At 38.8% G+C, this 22,902-nt stretch overlaps 1 protein-coding gene across 2 annotated transcripts; it reads right to left on the bottom strand.

Moving 5' to 3' along the window:
• Positions 1 to 1,199: 1,199 nt before the first annotated feature.
• ccm2 (CCM2 scaffold protein) lies at positions 1,200 to 17,503 on the bottom strand. 2 transcript variants are annotated; one of them, XM_030047720.1, is made up of 10 exons: positions 17,071 to 17,503; positions 10,771 to 10,947; positions 10,282 to 10,365; positions 9,916 to 10,099; positions 9,157 to 9,293; positions 6,562 to 6,697; positions 5,670 to 5,727; positions 5,124 to 5,259; positions 4,183 to 4,321; positions 1,200 to 2,489 (listed from the first exon to the last, which is right to left on the bottom strand). In XM_030047720.1, exons 1-10 carry the CDS (start codon positions 17,098 to 17,100, stop codon positions 2,185 to 2,187), a joined length of 1,386 nt encoding a protein of 461 aa, XP_029903580.1. In that variant the 5' UTR covers positions 17,101 to 17,503; the 3' UTR covers positions 1,200 to 2,184. The 2 variants fall into 2 exon arrangements, with proteins under 2 accessions (XP_029903580.1, XP_029903581.1); XM_030047721.1 differs by lacking the exon at positions 17,071 to 17,503 and adding an exon at positions 12,885 to 13,008.
• Between the last annotated feature and the right edge of the window lie 5,399 nt (positions 17,504 to 22,902).

Genomic DNA, 22,902 nt, shown 5'->3' with positions numbered 1-22,902 from the left:
TATTTAGAATTCAAAGTTTAGGATTTGGACTTGTCAATCTTCACTTGCCTTGACTTGGGAGCTGAATTCCAGAACTTGAGACTTATTTGGGACTTGCTAAACAATGACATGGTCCCACCTCTGCTAGGCCTGCATGATTCTTGCTGAAATGTGAATTGCGATTTTTCTCTCAAGATATTGAGATCATGATTCTTACTTTTCCAGAAGAACATTTAATGTACTCTTAGGTGTTCAAGTGGAAAAAAAAAAAAAAAAGTGAGATACTTACCATCTAGTCAGGCCTGTAAACAGATGACACAACACACCAAAGTGCTTGACTTAAACTTGTTACAAAAAAATGCCTTCTCTGTTTTCCTCTCTTATTTTACAACACTTAATCATACAGTGCATATGGCGATGCAGTGTAACATCTGCGTTTGAGGTTTATGTGGTCTAGTGGCCTGGATTTTGTGATGAGGCTTGTTTGTTCTTCATTGCAAACTCATTAGATTTTATGGTGAAGTTTGAAGCAGTTATAGAGATTCATAGTGTAACCTTGCAGTGCTGCGATGATGCCAAGTCATTACATGCAAATTATGACTCCTTGTACATCATTGTCAGGTTTAAACCTAAAACTGTTCCACACACTGGAATTCGAAGTGTGTTCCTTTTTTCGGTATCAGCCCAACATCATTCTTGCCATTGCCACTGGGGTCTTCTACTGTGTCGTTCCTTTTTTATTTCTGCTTTCTTTTGCGAAAACTTTCAGGCTTTGACTCCTCTGAGTAGGCTGTTTCTGACTGCTTCCTTCCAGTTAGTCCTACAGGTGCCATGTCAGGTTGCCATAGTAACGGAGACTGACAGTGGTGAGCTGGGAGCGAGGGAGAGAGATGAGAGAACACTGACTGAGTTGTCTGCATGAATGTTAAATAGCGTGTTTGGCGTTACATTGTCTATGTGACTGATACAGCAAATGGGATTTTCCTCAAGTGAGGAAGTCAACACGTGAACGCAGCGTGACCTGAATGCATAGAACAGGAGCAAGGGAATTGTTGTCATTAGAAATGATATTGCATTTATGTATCAACTGAGATTGTGATTTTTTTTTTTTTACAATCATCATGCAGCTCTACTGAGCTCTCCTGTCACAAGATCCCGAGCAAATCTTTGAGAAACATCATGATGCTAGTAATTTTACATGACACCAACACACATTTGTAAAGTAGTTGTTATTTAATAACCATGATTCGCTCATAAACTGTACTTACAGTTCATAATTCCAAGTCTGTCTTGACAGACACTTGGCAGCAGTACTGCAGTGTAAAGGCACAATGACAGATAGTTGGGGAATCTACAGTCATGTCATACAACACAACAAGATGACCTGCATGAAAAAAAAAAAAAAATATTCCATCAGCCATTAACTAACTGGCTTTGTCAAATCTGGTCCCCACTTAACTGCTGTAGGTGAATGAGATTTATCTGTTTTACAGCATTTCCTTGGTCAGTCTAAATGGGGCAAAATACATAAATGAGTAAACACTGATAACAACTGCTAGTGTAAAACAAACCAGTACACAAATCATATGAAAAAAATATATAGACAAAAGTTCCACTCTCACAGCAACACAACAGATGTGAAGTAAATAAAGAACAACGTTCTCCTGGGGGATGATTGACCTATGGGAATACAAAAAGCATACAACAGTACAGCCTCGGTCTTCATTTTTCATAACATATACATAGTCCTTTGGTGCATACTCTAGTCTTGGAGGGTATGCAAGACAGACCTTTAAATACCCTGAAAGACTTCAGAGTCCTTCGCTACATTGTTGACAGCAGTGGCAGATACTGCCAATAAATGAATACAAAATAATATAAACCTTAAAAAATTGACAGAGGCTATGAATGAGTTTGAAATGCAGCAACTCCACAAGCCCAAACTGATTGCATGTCGTCTACAGGCTCTGCATAAACATATTTGTTGACTTTGTGGCGGTAGCTTGAACATATCCTCACTGACAGTGGGTCATCCTCTTGACAATTAGAGGGAAAACAAATGTTAAAACTAAAATAAGATCAGTGCCAAGGACCACCTTCACCTAATCCATTCAGGTCATGCCTGCTGGCCACAGCAGCATCTTAACAAGTGGCTGCCATTCCATGTCCTCAGCTGTTGGAAAACACCTCCCTTTACTCACGGTGTCAGGGCGTGACTCCCTCCTGGTCCATACTGCAGCCAAGTGCTTCAATGTCATTACTGATATCAGTGATCATGCGGTCCCATTCATCACCCTCAGACACCCCCTGGCCTTCATCTGAGCCCCCGCTGTCACAACTCCCTCCTGCTGCTCCGTTGCCATTGGTGGTAGAATCGGAGGCGGAGCTGGCAGTGCGGCGGTAGCGACCGAAGCTGTCTGTGATGATACCTCGGCCATCCTTGACACCGATGGTCTCGAGGAAATTCTCAAAGTGCTGACTATCCTTCTCTGGTATGAAGGGACGCAGTCCTGCACAAGAATCATGAGTCAATTATTAGTAACTGAATTTTAATTAAGAGAGCCAAGAGAGTTGGATGGCAGTTTTCTCCCCATTTTGTCTAGTTGGGTGTCTTACTGGTGAATTTTTTCACACCGACTGGCCAAAGTGGGCATGATTAACTCTTGATCTTGATTGATCTTTATCAGCCGATAAACATTCCAAATCAACTGACCCATCAAGGCTGAGCAAGGATTTTTGCCCAGTCAAAAAGTAAAAACTTCAATAGACCTTTTTCCCAGTGGCCATTTTGACATGAACAGGTGTTACTGATGACATTAATTAAGGTTCTGTTCATTTCAGTGGATCAGAGCCTTTCCAGAGAGCCTTTCATAGCATGAACAATACTAGGATCATGGCTCTGCTAGACCTAAATGGAGTAGAACCTTAAAGAAAGTCTAAGCTGCAACTCAACTTGATACATACTTGCCTGAATATTTACTCTCATCCACTGTGTGATCACGCCTAACACTACTGTTGAGAGTGAGGTAATACCCTCATCCAAATGAGATACATTTGCCATGGCTTTCTGACACAAGGTAACAAACACCAGGACTGACATATCTTGTAACAGACACGATGTATTTCCTCTTGACTGCTTCATCAATGTTGAGGGACTTGTGCACTTTAACCTATTTCAATACATATTTTCCTGACCTGTGGGCTTGACTACTTCTTTGTGGACTTTCCAACAAGACCACAGGGCAGCTACAAACTGTACAAAATCCTGCGGGTAGAGTTTTAACAGTTTAACAAGGGTCAGGAAGAGAGCAAACATTACTCCTGTTTTAAAACCATGCAGTGGTTACCAGTTCTTTTGTACAAGATTTGAAGGTTCTTCAACTGTTTTTCAAATCCATTCATGGACTTGCCCCCTACTGTACTATAAATATGACTAAATACATTCCTCACATCCCTCTCTTTCAAAGCTACCTACATGCAAGCAGGGATGCAACAGTTTAAAGATTTTTAACGTGACAGGGCTGCAACAATTAGTTGAATAACTGTACTATTAAATTAATCTCCAACTATTTTGATCAGTTAATTGTTTTGAGCCATTTAAAAGGAAAAATTGCAAACTTCTCAAATATGAATATTTTCTAGTTCCTTTACTCCTCTATGGCAGTAAACTAAATGTTTTTGGGCTGTGAACTGTTGGTTAGGACATATCAAGATATTTGGGGACATCACATTTTTCACCATTTTTTTTTTTACATTTTAGTCAAAGTCAAAGTCAAAGTCAAGTTTATTTCTATAGCACATTTACAGATGGCTGAGCCACACCAAAGTGCTTCACATGAAAGTGCTTAAGTGCAATAAACACAGGAAATACCAAACTAATCTAATAATTGGGAAAATAATTGACAGATTAAACAATAATGAAAATCATCATTAGTTGCAGCTCGTTAATGCAAAGCACCTTGCAATTGTTCTGAGCTACATAAAACTTAAGACTTGACTGACTGCCTTAAAAACTTCATGTACTACTTCTACTAACTTCTTGAAACTTGTGATTTCTCCACACAGATAGGGCAGCTAGGCAAAATGGACATTTGTGATTAGACTGGAGATTAGCTGATTAGAAAAACAACTGGTATCAGCCATAAAAAAAAAAAAAAATGGTGCACCCAGCAACAGCTGTGAAGACAAAAATAGGGGTTGTACCAAGTAGGAGGAACTTCCTGCTGTCCCCGTAGAGTTGTCGCAGGTTAATACAGAACTCATGGATGGAGGCACCATTGCGGTATTCATGCAGCAGAGTAGCAAACTGCTGGATCTCCTGAGATGACAGCTTGGTCCGCAGCTGGGAAGGAAAAGGAAAGAGGAGATGAACAGAAATTACTATTGCCTTCAGTTCCATTGAATAATTATGACCACTTCAGTGTCACAGCCTTCACAAACTTTTCTACATCTTTCTTCTTTCTTTCTTCTTCAAACTGTCTTGTGACACCATGTGTGGACCTTGAAAGACAAAAAATATGCACAAGGACAGGCAGGGTTTCTCACAGTTGTTGATTTATTGCACCTATGTCTTGTGTTTTTATCTGAACTTGTCAATCTTTTGGGTTTACCACAAGGATAAACGTGCTTGTTCTGATATGACTAAAATACTAAACGGATTTTGGGGGAGGGCCTTCCTGAACTGCACATATTGGAATATCAGAATATCAGGAGTATATTGTCTCTCTGTGGAACCTTTACAGTTGGAAAGCACTAAGTTTCACTTCTGTTATTTGTTGGCTCGTTTCATGTCACACTGCACTTCCGAATTCCAAAATACATATCTCAACACATACAAATGGCTGGGCTGTTTATATGTGTTGAATTTCAAAGATGTGACAGAAAATTTAGGAACACTGGAATTTACAATTCTGCATAGCATGCAATTATGAACTTCAAATATTTATCTACTTTTTGAATATGCGTATCCAGACAGATACACACGGACACACACATACATGCACACACACACTCTCGCTCTCATACACGCATGTACCATAAGGTGACATAGTCTTACAATACATAATCTACAAGACTGTATCCAGGCAAGACTGACTCTTTCATAACTATTAAGATATTTTCAGTAAGATAGTGAGTTGTCATACCGTGGTCATGTAGTCCTGCAGCAGCTCTGCAGCAGTGGTACTGAGCTCTCCCTCGCTGGCCGTCTTGGTCTGGGGGGATGTCGGGCTGGAGGCCGAGGGAGAGTTCCCCTCTGCCTCCAGAGAGCCCTGGAATGAACTGACAGAGGAAAGCATAGCTCATGTGGCTGATTTATGCTTAATTAAGTGTGCATTTCATACGAGCTTAATTACAGTCCTAAGCAAGCCCAAATGTAATCTGCAGATATTACTGCAGTATTTCTGGCTGTAACACTGAGGATTTTTGGCTGTCAGTCTGTGGATTTTTGGCTGTCAATCTGTGGAAAATCTGGGTTTTATGAATGCTGACCTACTAGTAGAGAAAGAGTTGTGTGGATATAATAGCCAGTGGTTTATGAGTCAGCAGATTCCTTTTGGGCTTGGTCACAGTGCAACGGTACAAAATCACACACTGATTTTGAAAAGTAACATGTTCAGGTAATAGTGACAAATAGTGACTCTTCCTGTGTGCCTGCAACAGCAAGTCTGGATTTCTCAGCTGTTACTTACAATGTGCTGGCCTCTGCTTCGAAGGCCTCCTTAACGTCTACTTTGCTGGAGGAGTCGTCTACAGAAATAGAGAGGTGCATAATGATAGGTTCAGATGGTAGGATGATAACTGTTTTATGACAAAAAGTTGTGAAACTTCAAGATTTCAACCAGAGCACAAACGTCCATGGTGTGTTTTGAAAATAAAGAATATAAAACATTCTGGACCCTCATCTGCATAATAGGGCTACTCTTAAATGGCATGTCCATCACATGGCCCCTTATCCAGGTATAAGACTGAGAATTAAAAAAAAAAACAAACAAACAAAACAAAACAAAAACAACGAAATAAAACTGATACTCGGTTGTTTGTTTGTTTACGTTTGTGAAGACTGACACTGATGCTATGTGCCATTTGCCATGCTAGAGGGGGCACTTTTAATCCTTTTGTTTTCTCTTATTATACAGTACACATATACCATTTATAATGATCCAGATATATTCCAATTATAGTGTTCACACTACCTAGGACTGCATGAATATGCTATTTATGCTTGTTAAATTATTATAATTATTGTTTTCTTTGTAAATAAAATACAGAGTAATTAATTTATAATAACTGATAATAAAGTGGGAATACCCTGTAATTAGTGGAGATACTAGTTGGGTCAACTACATTACATCAAATCAAATGTTGCAAACACAGGTATTACACTTATTTGAAAAAATGAAACAAGATTAATCATATATGAAATTTGTGTCCACGCTCTCCACACTAATGAAAAGTACTACTAACATTCCCCTGGGCAGTATTTGTTGTGTCCTGATCAATAAATAACTCAAACCAACCAACCACCCAAATGACTGATTACTTTGCAGTTGTCCAATCTTGACAGTCTTGTCCTTTTCTTACCGCTGTACAGAGAGAGGTGCCTGGTAGGCGTAGTGGCTCCGTCAAAAATGGCTCTGTCCAGGAAGTCGATGGTGGACTCCGTGTAAACAATCTGAAAGACCTGGCTGAGCAGGAGACAAAGCTCCTCCGCTGCTGCCTGAAAGACCAACAAGCACAGTGATTAACAATGCACACATCATTTAGCAGCAACTAGCTGAGGATGGTACTGTGATTAAGGTTTTTTACTGACATGATGGCTGCATTAGTTTGACAACCTGGAAAAGGAGACCAAATCAGCTGCACCCTGCCAAGTGCAGGGAATAATTTACAGCTTTCTTCTATGTATACCAGTAACCTCAATTCTGTTCTACTAGACTGTACTGGCACTGAAAGGTCAAGGAGACTTGCCACAATTTTACTGCCACTGCTGACTACAAAACAAGCTGTTACAACACTTCTGGCTTGGTTAGTCTTGAAGATATGTTCACTTTATAAATAGCAATGACTGAAAAGAGCCTTGTTAACAGGTGTTAAGTTGTCAGTCTAGCTGTGTTGAAATTCATTAATTTTCTATCTCATTTTTAGTTTTTGTAATATTGTAAAATAAGCGTGTTAAATGGCACACAAACACCTGTAGTGTCAGATCAGCCATTTCCATGTCAAATGCATTTTCTCTACAGAGAAAATCCATGGGGTCTTCACATCATCATCCCTGTCACAGACTGATTTAAATGAAAACATCCTATTTTATGGATGTTTTTATCTGCACATTTCCCTCTGGGACTAGATTCACAGAATTCTGCTACCGCTTTCCAACTGAAATAATAATTTTGCTAACAAAAACCCAACACTGCCGCGCACATTACATACATTACAGCTAGGGCTGCCACAATTAATTGATTAATCGCGATGACGTCGACAATCAAAATAGTCGGCGACTAATTTAGTAATCGATGTAATCGTTTTTTTTTTTTTTTTTTAAAGCTTTGTTTTTCGCTCGAAACTGCCGCTGTACCTTCGGCTGTCATGTTTGCCTTCTGTCCTTGACGCAGATGCGCAGTAGCGCTCATCGAGTCAGCGGCGACTATGGTCCACAGCTTGGGACCATTTTACCCAAAATATTAACGGGAAGACTGTGAAATGCAAAATTGGCAAGGCAGAGCTGGCATATCATGGCAGCACGACTGTCATGCACCAGCATTTGAAACGAAAGCATGTTGGCTGCCGAAGAGGATGACGAAGAGGGACCATCATCTCGGTAAGCTAGTTGGCTAGTTAGCTGAGTGAAATACCGTATTCATCCGAATATAAGACGATATTTTCCATTGAAAATGCCCTGAAAAAACGCCCTCGTCTAATATTGGGGGTCTAAGCAAATACACATGTATTGTTGCATATGTAAACCAGTAGGTAGGCTCGCCTGATGCCGCGATTACCGGCTAAAGGCCGCATTGCGCAGTGAATAATCAACCATGTTGTCTGTGTCATTGTCTGTTGTGCTGCTGCAGCCGTGTATGAACAAAGGTTGATTCATAATGAAAGGTATTTATGGCAGTCTGTGTGCACTGCTCACCTGTCAGTGGGCGCGGTACTGGCCGGTGCTGAGGCCGGCCCACCTGATGCCGACCAGTGGCTTTTTTATTCAAACAAGATTTTGTCCATATAAAAAGTGGCCTATTTTTCCAAAAAAGGGTCTTGAAAAAGAGGGGTCGTCTTTAATGCGGGTCAATACGGTATGTTTACAAGTATTTATTTTTGATACTATTTTTTTTATTTAATGTTAATATTGCAAAGTTCATTAAAAGTTCAATTGAATTACCATCTTAACTGTCTTTATTTTTTTTTTTATTTTTAGTTAGCACATAACTTAAACACTTCAGGATGGAAGGAAGCGAATCATGGTAAAACAATAGAAGCTGCATGCTGGTGCAATAATCTGCAATTTACGTACAATCTGATTAATCGAGGAATCGCAAAAATAATCGGTGTTGTGTCGATTATCAGAATAATCGTTTGTGGCAGCCCTAATCACAGCTGGGTGACCTTTAACCGGCGTTATTCGGCTTGCTAAATTTTACATTGCAATATTTGATCTTGCCTCTGAGGTATAAAAATACCTGTTTGAAAATTAAATATAACTTCTATAAAACTTAAAGGTGGATTTATTTGTGCACATGCCACTCGATACGCCCTGTGTGAAACATAATTCTGTGATGGGTCATTGCAGATGGCTAACTAGGCCACTGAGCTGTTAGAAATGTGTTTTTTTTTTTTTAATTACACAAATCATTTTATGATATAAATGAACACAAATCTTTATTTTTCATGTACAAACAAATGTTACAAATTATTTTGAAGGCTCTGCTTGAAAACTGCATTAATTTCTCCTGCATATGATCCATTTTATGATCCAGAGGTCCTGAAAATGCTAACAAATCAGAGACAGATAATAACAGAACTTCTGAGGCCTATTCACTTGAAGAGGTCCAACAGTTGCATTTTGAGGTGATGTCAGTGCAGTTTTTTGGTGAGCACCCAATTTTGAACCGCATTGTTTTTACTTAAATTGGTCCACATATGTGTGGTGAGAACGTGCCTTTCTATGAACATAAATACCTTGTTCTCGACGGCCAGCACGAGTAGGCAGCAAACTTCCACGAGTACAGCTCCGCTCTCCGATAAGGAGCTGAGGGTCTGGGACTTGTTGAGATCAGGACATGAGCTGGGACAGGGAGAGCCACCCGACTCCTGGGCTGAAAAGCAGGGGTAAAAAAAAATTAGAATGTCAGATTTGATTATTCCTATTTTTTTCTATTCTAGCCAAATGACTATTCAGAACTTTAGTCTTTCTTGCAAAGTAGGAATACACATTTTTCTCAATGAATAGACCCAATGATTAGAGATTTGAGAAAATTAATATCACTGCACCTCTGTGGTCTTGCTGACGTGCTAACATTTTATGATTACAATTGTCAAATCTAAAGCTGAAATAATAATAATTTATTTATTATTATTATTATTATTTATTAAGGTCAGTTCTATGGCTTTTACCATCACAAATTGTTAATAACAAACAAATACTAAGACTTCTAAGGATACACATCCTTTTGAATGTTGTCAAACATCAAAAGTGTGAATCCTAAATGGTAAACCTTGCATTACCCTCACCATTCCCAGCAGGTACTCACACATATCCAATAAAAATTTATTTACCAGTGAAGGTGAGAGAAAAAGTCACATGGGCTCATGAGTATTTTTGGTAACCGTCATCCTGCAAGTCTTTTTTTGGCGATTTCTTTTTATAATTTTTGTCCTGCATCTTAAGGCAAAGTCTTGGATGAGAGAGCAAACATGGCTGTCCCCTAAGCTGGGTACCTGTTTTGAGCACCACAAGGTGCAGTGAGTCGTCCCTGATGTAGGACACAGCAGCAATGTCGTGAATGGGCACTCTCAGGATGATATCCTCTCCGTCGCGCCATACAAGCTTGATATTGTACGCCGACAGGCTCACCACTGCATCCTGCTCTGATGTCAGCTGGCCTGCCAACTGATGTGACTTCTGGGAGACAGTGCAGTATAAGATGAGAAAAAAACTTTGATATGCCAACTCACCAAAGATAACAAGTATTCATTCAAGCATTTGTTTTTTTCCCTCCAACTAGAGCAACTGGGCCTTATCTATACCATTCATTATGATGAAGCAACATGCCAGCAACACAAATGGTCAAGATCAGTGCTTACCCTTGCATTGTCTATGAGCTGAAGGACCTCTGTCCGACTCGATGGGTTCAAGTATCCTGGAACTGATGTCAGCTGCCCCAAGTACTGAACAGGACAGAACATGCACTCAACTTTGAATCAGGATTGATAAAAATGCAAGCGCTGAGCATTAGCATTCACTATTCACATAAGCTTGACATATCTGTATTTTCGATTGCTGGGCTTCATAGCAAAGATACCAAACCAAACCACTCAATAGACAAAGCATACAAGGATCTAGCTCATTGTAATAAAACTATCGTTACAGAGAGGGCAAAAAACAGTGGGAAGTGGGAAGGCAGCACACATGCTGCCTAGAAGCATACGATGGATAGAGTCAAGCACAGGCTGTAAACAGTAAAACAGAAACTGAAACAGGATTGTTTTTTCATTTATTCTTTTTGACTAACTTACTACTACATGTTAAGTCTACGAGAAGGGGTTTATGGATCTCTGAGAGTCATTACTCACTTTGACCTCCTTCTCAATGTAGTCATTAAGCAGGATGTCGGGATCAATGCGGTGGTCAGGCTGGGAGAGGGAGAAGGTATGGAGAGCTCTGCGCTCAGTGGCCTTCTCCTGGGTTTTTTTGTCCCTCCCCTTCTCTCCTTTCAGGAAGACACGCTTGAATGGAGACACGATACCAGGCTAATGGATAAAGAAGAAGAGAGGGTAGTTGAGAGCATTAAGTTTGTTGTTGGTGTGGAAATCCTAGCAGCCTCAATTTATGCTTCTTTTTTTTGCCAGCCCCCCTTTCATAACTCAAAACATCTCAGACTCAGTCTGTATGCACAGCTTATAAATCTAAATTACATAAATCATCAGCGGTCTCTGATCCTCTGTAAGAGCCTATAATTAGTTCCTCATTACATGATTCAATTCATGCCCATAAACACAAAGATGACATCAGTCCAAAAGGTTGGCAAAGCAGAAAGCCAACTGAAACATCAGCTAAAAGATCCCTCTCTCTCTCACACACACATACAAAAGAAAACCCATTACTATCAGGGTGTCTAGAGATATCAGAGTTAAATGTTATGCTTTTTAAGAAAATTTAAGATTTTTTTTAATTAATGCAACATAATAAATAATAAATGTGGGTTATTAACTAGTTGGTTCAATGCACGTTTTATAAGTATGCATACATATGCAGACATAGATGTAGATATAGATATAGAGATAGATACATATGTAAGGTCCAACGTCCATAAAGGCATAGCTGGCTGCGTTTGGTGTGGAAGAACTTGACTGGCCCACACAGAGCCCTGACCTCAACCCCATCCAACACCTTTGGGATGAACTAGAATGGAAATTGCGAGCCGTGCCCTCTGGTCCAACATCAGTGTCTGACATTCTGGATGAACGGGCAAAAATTGCCACAGACACACTCCAAAATCGTGTAGAAAGCCTTCCCAGAGGAGTGGAAGCTGTTCTAGCTGCAAAGGGGGGGACCAATTCCATACTGATGCCTATGGATTTAGAATGGGAGGTCAGAAAAGCTCCTGTAGGTATAATGTGGAGGAAGCCCAGTACTATAGTGTATATACATTAAGTGAATTGGAATGATGTATAGAATGACCATGGCCATTTCCAAAGGTAAGTGTAGCATTTCAGAAATGCAGAGAAAATAATATGTTAAGGACGAATATTTGTAAAATTAAACTGAAGCCATTTTCAGACATTTTAAAAAGACCTGCAGACCCTATATACATATCATAGCGATGATGACTGTGGGCTTAATGCTTTAGAATTTCTGCTGATCCTGCTTTCCCCAACCCTTTAGGTAGTTCCAGTTACCACAAAGTGAGCTACATGGCTTTTTTGAGTTACCCAATATATGTGGTCCAAATGTCATCATTAGCGTTAGAAGAAAAAAAATGCTTCTGCAATCATGGCGGAGGCCGGAGGAAGGGGTTGAAGGCAGCATGGCTCTCATTGGCAGACTCATCTGTTGCGTAACGCCACCAAAACTTTAAAAAGTTGGGTTAATGTATAGATGCAGCTGATCTAGTTTAGCAGTTTCACATCACGTTATGTTCTGTTACACCAGACAGTAATGTGCTCTCAGCTATGAAAATGAAACTTAAAATCTTACATGTTAAGCCAAACTCACACATTTTGGCAGTGGTGTTTATAAACAGGAACCTGACACTTGTAAAGTATCAGTGAAGTGTAAAACTGGCCAACACACAGATGTGCGTGCAGAAGTGCAGAGCAAATGCAGAAACGTTCACCCTGCCTGTTCACCATTAAATACACACACAACCCACCAAAACCACATAGTTTTCAATAAGTAGAAAACACTGAAAAGATAAAGAATCACATCTAAAAATCAAAATACACTAAAAGAATCAGCTGCCACAGCTACCACAAATATCTCAGGAAAAAAGAGCAATCTATTTTCTTTCTCCAACGGTCCATAGAAAAAAATAACTCTGTATTGACTTTAGAACTTGATTCACTTAAGTCACTAAACACAATGAGATACAAGGCACCAGCTTTACAAAGCTTTCAAGAACTGAATTTTTATCAGTGATGGTAGGCCTATGCACAGTAACAAACATGTTCAAACACTCAGAGCCTACCTCGTTCTCCATGAAACCTCACGATGGAAGAACTGCCTATTCAACAGCAAGCACACAGCTGGTGCTTGGCCACAGACGCTTTCCCCCTCACTACTGGCTACTTGTCACCTGTTGCCTCCACTCACACACAGTCCTTAGTGTCAGCTGCCAACTCTTAAGTGACACATAGGATCAAATACAGTCTGTGTGTGCGCTGAGGGTGTGACCCCCGCACAAAGGGAGGGAGGCGTCTCAGGCTCTCTTAGCTGAGACACCAGAACAGGAAGGGGACCAACCACCAACTTCCTGTGATGACAAGCACCTTAATGCTTTGAATACAGAAACACTTGAAACCCTGCAGCAGACTTCTCTTGCTGTTCTGCAAACTGTAATACAGATTTTGATGTGAGACAAGAGGGCAGACTGCAATCACTTTCACTTAAGGCTGTGATACACTAAATACAGCCACGCAGTGTAAACAACAAGACAAGTTAGACTTTTCTACCATACTGATAATTTGGTTCTCTCTTGATGTCCAGTCCAGGCATATGATCCCATACTTTTGATTCCGTGGAACAGCTCAACCTATGACCAGTGCATTATTTAACAGTGCATAGCTGCAGGACTCTGGCAAAGGACGAGTGCATTAACATTTCATGGCCCTTCCTGGTGAAATGCGAGACTCTCCCTCGCACCACAGGTGACCCCTCGGCATTATGGTAAATAGCCATAAGATTGACAAGGGTTTTTAGACTAAGCAAAGAAACATAGAGAAGGATCTGTCTCCTTCGTGTTGTGATATCCATCTCCGATTTTACTAATAGAGAATGGTATTCAACCATTCAAATGATCAACAATAATTCTGGAAAAAAAAAAAAATCACCCCTATATGTAGCAAACTAGGATTGAGAGTGTGGACCAGTGCTCAAACAAAGGAAAACATAGTCAGCATTCACATCAGGTCATGTTAACAATCTACAAAGTGAAAAAAACAGAACAAAATTTACAAAATATAGCCTAATCATGGCTAGAGGTGTGCACTGTTTATGAGTGAGCTGTGCACAAAAAAGGAAGTATACTATATTATAATGATCAAAACAATGAATCAAGACTTACACTGAAGGTGCTGTGTCTTATTTCTGTGACATTCTCCAAAATTCAAATAATCCATAGTCAAAACCATTTAGGGGGGACTAGCAGAAAGAAATGGGTATCAAAATTGCAGATGAAGTGTGGGCAACCAGCATGGGAAAGATTCACTGTAGTTCAATAAATGCTAGGCATACTTTGATACAATTTAAAGGTGTGTACGGATTGTTCTGGCCCACTAAATTACACAAATTACATTAAAAAGAAAGTTCACCCTCTACATGAAATTTTCAAAAGACCAAGGAACTACTTCTCACCTTTTTTTTTTTAAATGCCACAGGTTACACACTTTTTGGTGTCATATGTTTGACTTTTTTGCGACAGCTTTAATGGGGAGTTCCCTGCCCCACTGACTGCACTATTTGGGGCAGCTAAGTCAGGTAGAGTGAAGGATAGGTATGAAGCTCAGGCCCTCTCTCAATCCACACTACTTGCCAGACAGCTGCTGCTACTCTCTGGAAATCTGAAAAGGTTCCAATGTTTGATATGTAGCTCAAGGAATTAGGAAATGTATTACATTTAAGCTAGAAAAAATTAGATATAATATGCCAAAGAGAGAGGGAATCTATCAGAAAATCTGGCAACCCGTCATTAGTTTGATAGAAAAATTAAAGTGAATTGTTGATAGTAAGGGTGTAATGGCTCTATTAACCAAAGTTTGGTTTGTATTTAAGTTTCTGGGTCATGATTTCAGTTTCAGTTTCTCTGTTGTGTTCTCTGTCTTATGTCTTTTCTTTAAAAAATACCTTTTTCCCATCCAGAGATTTGGATTAACAATTTGAAATCAACAAATCTCTGTGCTTTGAATTAAAAAAAAAGAATCTTGGGCCAAATTCTACACAACATCCCCACCAAGTGGGACAAATGAGAACATGTATCCAATGCTTACAATGCTTCCTGTACAGATGATCACAACCCCTGGACAGTTAGGGTTAAGTGTATAAACTTCCTGAGTTTATTCTAGCACCAACATCGCTAAAACACTGGCAGCAAAGGGTTCATTTTTTGTTTGTTTGTTGAAAAACTGCTCATTGTGTGAGCTAATTAGCACTGTGGAGGAATGGGAAAACAATGATCTTCACTAAACTGCACAGTAGGGTGGATATGTTGAATTGCTGTTGGGCCACTGCCTGGGTAAGCACTGGTAAACACAAGGGCTGCACCTTTTGGACAAAATTTCATACCTCGATATTGATGCTAAATATCTCAATAACGATATGATATACGATGTGACTATAGATTCAAACTTATTTGACATTTTTAAGTGTAGCAACAGTGAAAATTAAGCATTCTTCAAAAAACAGCATACTAACACCAACTGGAGGTAGAAAATGCAGTTACTTCACGTTTTTGATCAGAACAGATCAATCACTGTCTTAGGCTAACCCTAACCCTAAATTTCATATTGTCCATATTATACTGTTGCCTTTTGAGATATTAATATTGCACATCCTCATATTTAGATAACAATATGATACCAATGTATCATTCAGCCCTAGCAAACACAGCTAGACAACCATACAAAACAGCTTCGTTTTTTACACTATAATGTTTAAAGGTTTCCCTTAACCATATCAGAGCAAACTAACTAACATTACATTACAAAAACCATGGGGTTACCATTGCTGGCACAAGCACTGGCTTCATAATCAACCAGAGCAAAACTATCATTATGGTTCCTCTAAAGTTTCCTTTCATGACAGAGGAAGGCATTTGATGGGAACTAACACTTCTGTTATTAGCATAGAAAATTTACAGAAATAACCAAAAACTCTCCATTGTGTGTGTTAATTCTCACTAATAATGAACAGGAAGACAATGATCTTCACTAAACTTCAGCATAGGGTTGATATGTTGAACTGCTGTTGTGTCACTGCCTGGTAAGCACTGGTAAACACAACCAATCAACCATACAAAGGAGCTTTGTTTAAAGATTTTCCTTACCCACAACAGAGCAAACCAATTAACATTACAAATAAGTTATTATTACTGGCACAAGTATAGGTTTGCCATAAACAACTTGCTGAAAAAAGCTATGATTACATTTCCTCCCAAGTTTCCTTTGGTGACAGGAGGGGGCTAACAAATCTGTTATTAATACTGAAAAATGACAATAATTGCAGTATAGGTGTCAGCCCCAGACATTTCAGTTCTTGTCATGGTACTAAAACAGGGAGACTGTCAACGTCACATCCTGCCTAGAGCTGATGGACCCTGCCCTTCCTTCTACTGCAGAGGCACAGAAGGAAAATACAGTACAGCTTCCCCCTTCCAAGATAAATCAAAACACTTCTTTCCACATAACAGGAAAGTAAGATAAAGGCTTTAGTGGGCTATGCATCAGGATGTGGAAGATCAGTTGTCATCTCTAACAGGCTAGTTCAGAAGAGTATATGAGTGTGTGGGAGGGGGTTGGCAGGCACAACTATGAAGTGCTGACCCCCGTACCATGAGTGACACTGATGACCGCTGCCTGTGACAGCCGATGGTGAGCAAACAAGTCCTCCAGCACCCACGCCTGCCCATTACAATGAGAGTATATGACTCCAGGCAGCCTGGCTGCGCTTCCATGATCTCTATGAGAACACGTCCACTCTTCCTGCATCATACTATCTCAATCCTGTCAAACTACAAAATTACATCTGATAATGAAATGGCAAAATGATCACAGTTAACTTAAGGACTTCCTCTTAACTGCATCTTCTAAAGCTGGACGTCCATTGCATCCGAACATATGTGAGTGTAGTTTAGTTAAGAAATGTTAAGCATAATTCTAAACAACAACACTGGTTCAAAGTCAGTGACCCGTGATTAACATAACAGAAAATAACTCGCTTGCTCACTAGGCTTACGTGTGGATTAGCCATATCGACCAGAGTAATGAAGCTATTAACTGTTAGTACACTTATTGTTATGTAGGCAGTGCTCCATCACTACCCGCTAACCAAGGAGCAACCTGTATGAACACAAATGAAGACAGCTAGCAAAATGCTAAGTAAACACCATGATAGCATGCTAACAGTAGCCATCCCACTAGCATGTCACTCGCCCAGCTTACCTTTTTCACTTTTTTCACATCATCCTCCATTTCTATGTAACGATTCTCTTCTTCATATTCCGTTCAGCACTGGGGGTTTGCGGAGAAGCGGCATAACTGGCGAATAGCTCCTGACCTGTGCAAAAGTCTGTCTGCTGTACTTAGCGCTATCTAACTGTAGTTAGCTTGCTAGCTAGCCTAGCATTGGGAAAGTGATGCCTAAATTTGAGCTGATAACAAAACGTCTCCTTGATTTTAGCATTATTCCTCGAGGGCAACAACGAACACCTGTATTTCTTCACCGCGGTTATGTGTTCGGTGTTTAAAGGTCATGCTTGAGTGTCGTTATAACAGCGAAAGAAACAGTCCGGAAAGAAAACAAACTCGGACAAAACATCCAAAACTTTTCAATCCTGCCGCCATTTTGGGCGTTGAACTGTGGTCCAGCATGCTTTGCACAGCAGAACAGCAAAGGATCAACGAGCGGCTGCTGGGTGGCAGCAGAGCGGCTCTGCCTCAGCTGTCATGTTGTAAAGACAACAGAGCAGATGTGTCACACTGTCTCCTGCTACTTCAAGACACACACTCACGACAGTGCGGACATCAGGTTAGGTGCAGTTTGGCCTTGAAATCTATCAACTGATGTTTCTTTACTAAAATACTTTGTAATTAACAGCATCAGTCTCTGCAGTGAGGAGCCACCTATATGAAGAGGAAAACTAGTTTTTCGTCTGTTGTGGGATTCAGTCAGAAGGAAATCCTGGTGGTTTGAGACCAGAATCACAATCTTCTCAACAGCATCTGGACTTTGAAGAGACATTGCTGTGACTTGGGCCTGTACAAAAGAAAACAATGTTGTGATTCTGGGCTAAAATCAGCAGGATCTCCTTCTAACTAAATCCCATTGCAAAGTAGAGTTTGATGTCATCAGCTGCAGGCAGCATTGTTTGCAGTGTGTGTCTGATCCAGCCACGCAAAGTCAAGCCATGTGCTTCCTTGGCCTAAAAGTAAAAGAAAAAATATTTTTCCAAGTAATTTTTTTCTCTGAAATTTATAACTTTATAATCTCAGAAATGTCGTTTTTTTCTCTTAAATTTACTACTTTAATCTCAGAAATTCTGAGGTTTTTTCTCAGAATATTACCTCCCCTCCCACAGCTCCATAACACGCACAGTGGCCCTAACATGCCGTCATACAAACAACCATGCTGCTAGCTGAACAATGGCTGTCAAGGGCAAAATACAAACACGACGTTGTTCTTCTTTCAGCCTAGTGCATATGTTCAGAAGAACGTTCCTCGAGAGTTTTACCAGTCTCAACAACAGCTCATTATTGTGGATGCAGTTATTCTTAAAGTAATTTTAAAGTCTATGGTGAGTTCTTTTGATTCTTGGTGAACCAACATGTGCATTGTGCAATAAACTTATTTAGATGCATATTTTGTGGTGTGGTCTCAATTTTTAATTCTTATCAATTCAAGAATTCTGTGATACTGGGACTGAGTGTTGAGAAAAAAATGTTGCAACCATCCCTGGTCTCTCCTCCAGACAAATTGACTTCAAAGTTGGCATAAGAAAATCCACAACTTTTGGAGGAGAGATTCTAACCCTGAACCACAGAGAGCTTTAATTAACAAATTCAAACTCATGTAACATTAATATTTTATAAATAATAATAAAAAATCAACAACAACAAACAGACACAAAAAGAGTGGGTTAATATTTCAGCAAGCTAGTGCCTATTTAATATTTATTTGTGTTGGGTTTAAATTGCTCTTTTTATTCTTTTGTAACTGTTCATATTGTTTCCTTTGCTTTCTCTTTTTTTCTGACTTTTTCTATTCTGCTTTGCTGAATAGAATTTGTCTCTAAAACACTTTGCAAATTACTGATTTATTTGTGTTTGTTGACAGAGACAGATTGCAGTTCATGATTATCCTCAGTTTTTACTGTTATTATCCTACATTTTTAATTATTGTGATTAAACTATAGCTTTTTAACAATTTGACTGGGGAGATTTTTAATCCACATATGATAGTAGTATGGGCTTTTCAATAAACTGTCGTGTTCATGTTCACTGCCTTTAGAGCTAATGCAGTCTCACATTACGACACCTGCCATTGTAACCACACCACTAATTATATACTTTTATTTTTCAAAATTAACAAATATGTCTTTTTTAAAGTGCAATATTTTATTAAATATTTACATTTATGTCCCATTTGTTTTATAGGGCTATCGTATCATAATACACCAATAACACCAATAACATTTTCTGAAACCTCATCTTATTCCATTTTCTAAGAATAAGCTAAAATCACATTATTTCAACCTTTTTTATTATTATTACCAGTAACCAAAATAATGTCTTCAGAAATCGCCACATTTCAGTATATCCCAAAATTATATATTTTAGAAAATATTTTACAATATTTTAAAATCATACATATTTAATGTATTAATAAGTCCCACTAGAGAGATAAAATACAATTGTTTATTATAATTTTGTTAAAAATGGGCGTATAACACCCCAGCCCCTCTTTGTCTCTTTTTCTTTTCCTTTTTTTTTTTTTTTTTTTTTTTTTGGTAACTAAACATGTCTCACAATTTTATGCACAAGACATTTCGCATGCATTTTTTTTTCATAGTTAATCAGTACAAAATGTTGCAAGTTAAACAAAAATGGATGTTTTACATACGTCTAAGTCTACACTTTCAGTATTTTTCCAGCCTGGAGATCTGAGGGAATCAATTCCTCGACAGTTACCCAGTGGTTAAGTGAAATCATTTTATCCCTGTACATATATATCTTACGACAGCATATTAGGGCCATTGTAGGGAGAAAAAAATTACAGAGCTGGGGGATGGGGAGAGGGTAATATTCTAAGAAAAAAAAATGGACTTTCCAAGATTAAAGCTGTAAATTTGCGAGAAAAATCTTGGATATTCTCTGAGATTAAAGTGGTAAATTTGCGATAAAAAAAAAAAAAAAAATGTGAGAAAAAACTCAAAAATTCTGGGATTAAAATTGTAAATTTATGAGAAAACAAATTTATGAGAAGAAAAACTCAGAAAAATAATTTTTTCCTCGGAAAATTTGTTATTCTATAATCTCAGAATTTTCGAGTTTTTTCATAAATTTGTGACTTTTTTCTCACAAATTTGTGACTTTGATCTCAGGATTCTGTTTTTTTTTTTTTTCTCATAAATGTACAACTTTAATCTCAGAAATTCTGAGGTTTTTTTCTTGGGACATTACTCTCCCTCCTCGGCTCCATCTTTTTTTGTTTGTTTGTTTGTTTTGTTTTGTTTTGTTGCTACAATGGCCCTGATACGGTGTTGTAATATCCTGAATTTGACAACACATTAAAAGATAATAAAAGTGTTTTTGGCATGTGGGTACTATCTCATCAATAGGACACCGTAGTTGAGAAAAGGCTCATACATGTGTAGGCCTACATCATATATCACGTCTTATTGATCTGACAAAATGTGAAACGTGCATGTGAATACAGTAGGGTATATTTTGCACTTTCAAATACTATATTTATTTTTCTCTTCTGGGATGAACAGTCTGATATATTAATCTACAGTAAGGCTTAACATTACATTTTTCCGGCATAATATTTCTCTTTTCATCTAAAAACCAAAACATACAAAAAGAACTTTAGCACCATATGTTATTAGTAATATTCATATTGTTCCCAAAATAGGGGGTAGGTACAATACTGGACATCAGTTTGCTTTTTTTTTTTTTTTTTTTTTCGTTTTTTTTTTTTTTTTAAAGAACGGGGATTCCATGAAACAATTTACTTACATTTTATATTTAACAACAACAAAGAAATCATTCCTTATATGTTCTCAGTCACAACATTGGTTGTATGAGTACACTTTCATAGAGATGCTACACTTTGTAGCAAATAGTTTGCTTACTGACATTGTGCCAACTTTTGGAATACCCCAGATAAATCATATAGCTTAGGGAGTATCCTGATAGATTTGTGAAATACACCAACAAGCTAACACAATCTAGAAATTGATTGAATATTTAACAAAGCAATATTTTCCAACACCTTTGATAACAATTTCAAAAATCAGCAGCAATTAATATGACAACCATAGTCGCATCATTGGAATATCAAATCCATTTTTTTTTTAACAAAATATTACAGCCAATTCTACAGTAACAACAAAAAATAGATACACACAGGTTAAGGACATAGAGATGACAGGAATTTACAACACAGCAATCACGTTCTATACTTTTTACCCAAATTCCATTATCAGAAGTAGCCTACTTTTGTGCTCCTGGGCGTGTGCCAAAATGATGCATTTTTGTCATTTGCTATTTTCATTCGCAGAAAAAAGAAACCCTAGTGCAGATTGAATCATAGGAAAACAAAATCTATGCTGAAACCATAATGATAAACATTACATGAACGTAGAATAACTGTTGTTTTTGTGCAGGTTGGTAAATCAAAGTGGCACCATTGAGAGTTGAGTTCTGCTGTAAACTGTGTAGAGTTGAGGTGCTAGTTCCCGAGCATTGTAAGTCTGCAAGTTTTTGGAAGCAGAGTCTCCCAGTCAACCGGAAGGCCATGCTCTTAGAAAGCCACGAGGTGGACATTGCAGTCCACAGATAGTGGTAGCACCTTTGAGATGTATTTGTTCAGCACCAGGTTAGAAACAAAAAGAGAAGAAGAAAAAAAAGAAAAAGAGAAAAATGCACCGTTTTATCATCTGAGCATACTGCTCCAAATGGTCAACAGATGGTCATGACACAAAGGTACAGACTTGAACCAAGTCAAACACTACAATGGCCTGCTGCTACACATTTATGCAGAAATCAGAGGGGTCATTGTGCAGTCGAGAGCAATTACATGCTAAATGTTGAGGGTCACCTCACAAGGAGTTCTAAAGGCATGCTGGGAGGTGGTGGGAAACCAGGAAATGAGGTAATTCAAGAGTGAATCAGTGACTGGGCCTGTTTCGAATATATCATTCCAGTGTAAGGAGATGCAACACAACTGATTTTTTTTTTTTTTTTTTTTTTTTTTTTTGCGCATTTTGTCATCATTGACCTCTTCTTCCATTTTTTTTCTTCCCCACTGCAGGCATTGTTCATTTGGCTAGAAGATGTATTGTTCACACAAGACAAACGACACAGAAAGTTTACGTGTTGGCACTACAAATCATTCATCTTTGCAAGACAGAAGAAGATGTAAAGGCATAGACAAAAGTACATAACAATCATAGACCAACTGTTCAGCATCATTGTGGCTGTCATCTAGCTTGACTGTCAATCAAACAATCCAAAACAATTGGTTTTAGCTTGCTCAAACAGAGGAAAGATGTGGAACCCTACGTTCAAGTAGAGAAAATGTTCAGTATTGCCTTACTTTTTCTCCTTTGTCTTCTTGAAGAACCAGTAAATGGGTTTCACTCAACACCTGTCCGTGGTTCTATCACATTCTGCAATTAGCTCCAACAGTGTAACTCAAAATAATGCAGTCCTCTAGATGGTTTTGAAAACATGGACAAAGCCCTAAGACTAAGTAGCATCTTTGATCAAGGTCTAAGCTGAATTTGTAATATAATCTAGAACTTGGGTTGATCTGGGTTGGGGAGACAGACAGCAGGGGAAACATTGTTTGGTGTTGTCATCTTGGTTAGTGTGCTGGCACGTGAAACAAGTAAAGAAAGACATTGGCATTGTTGTTTGCGGGCCTGGCTGCCATGGCTGGATTGAAGCACCCAAAGTAACAAGGCACAACAAGGAGTGAGAAGCAAACGCTTGCTGTTCAAACGCTCTTGCTGTGTGCGCTGTGGCTGTTGACGGATGTGGAATTGGGCA

This window comes from Myripristis murdjan, chromosome 24, assembly GCF_902150065.1.
Source record: "Myripristis murdjan chromosome 24, fMyrMur1.1, whole genome shotgun sequence".
Classification (NCBI taxonomy): domain Eukaryota; kingdom Metazoa; phylum Chordata; class Actinopteri; order Holocentriformes; family Holocentridae; genus Myripristis; species Myripristis murdjan.
The sequence above is the reverse complement of the archived record's forward strand: the minus strand, read 5'-3'. Positions and strand labels throughout refer to the sequence as shown.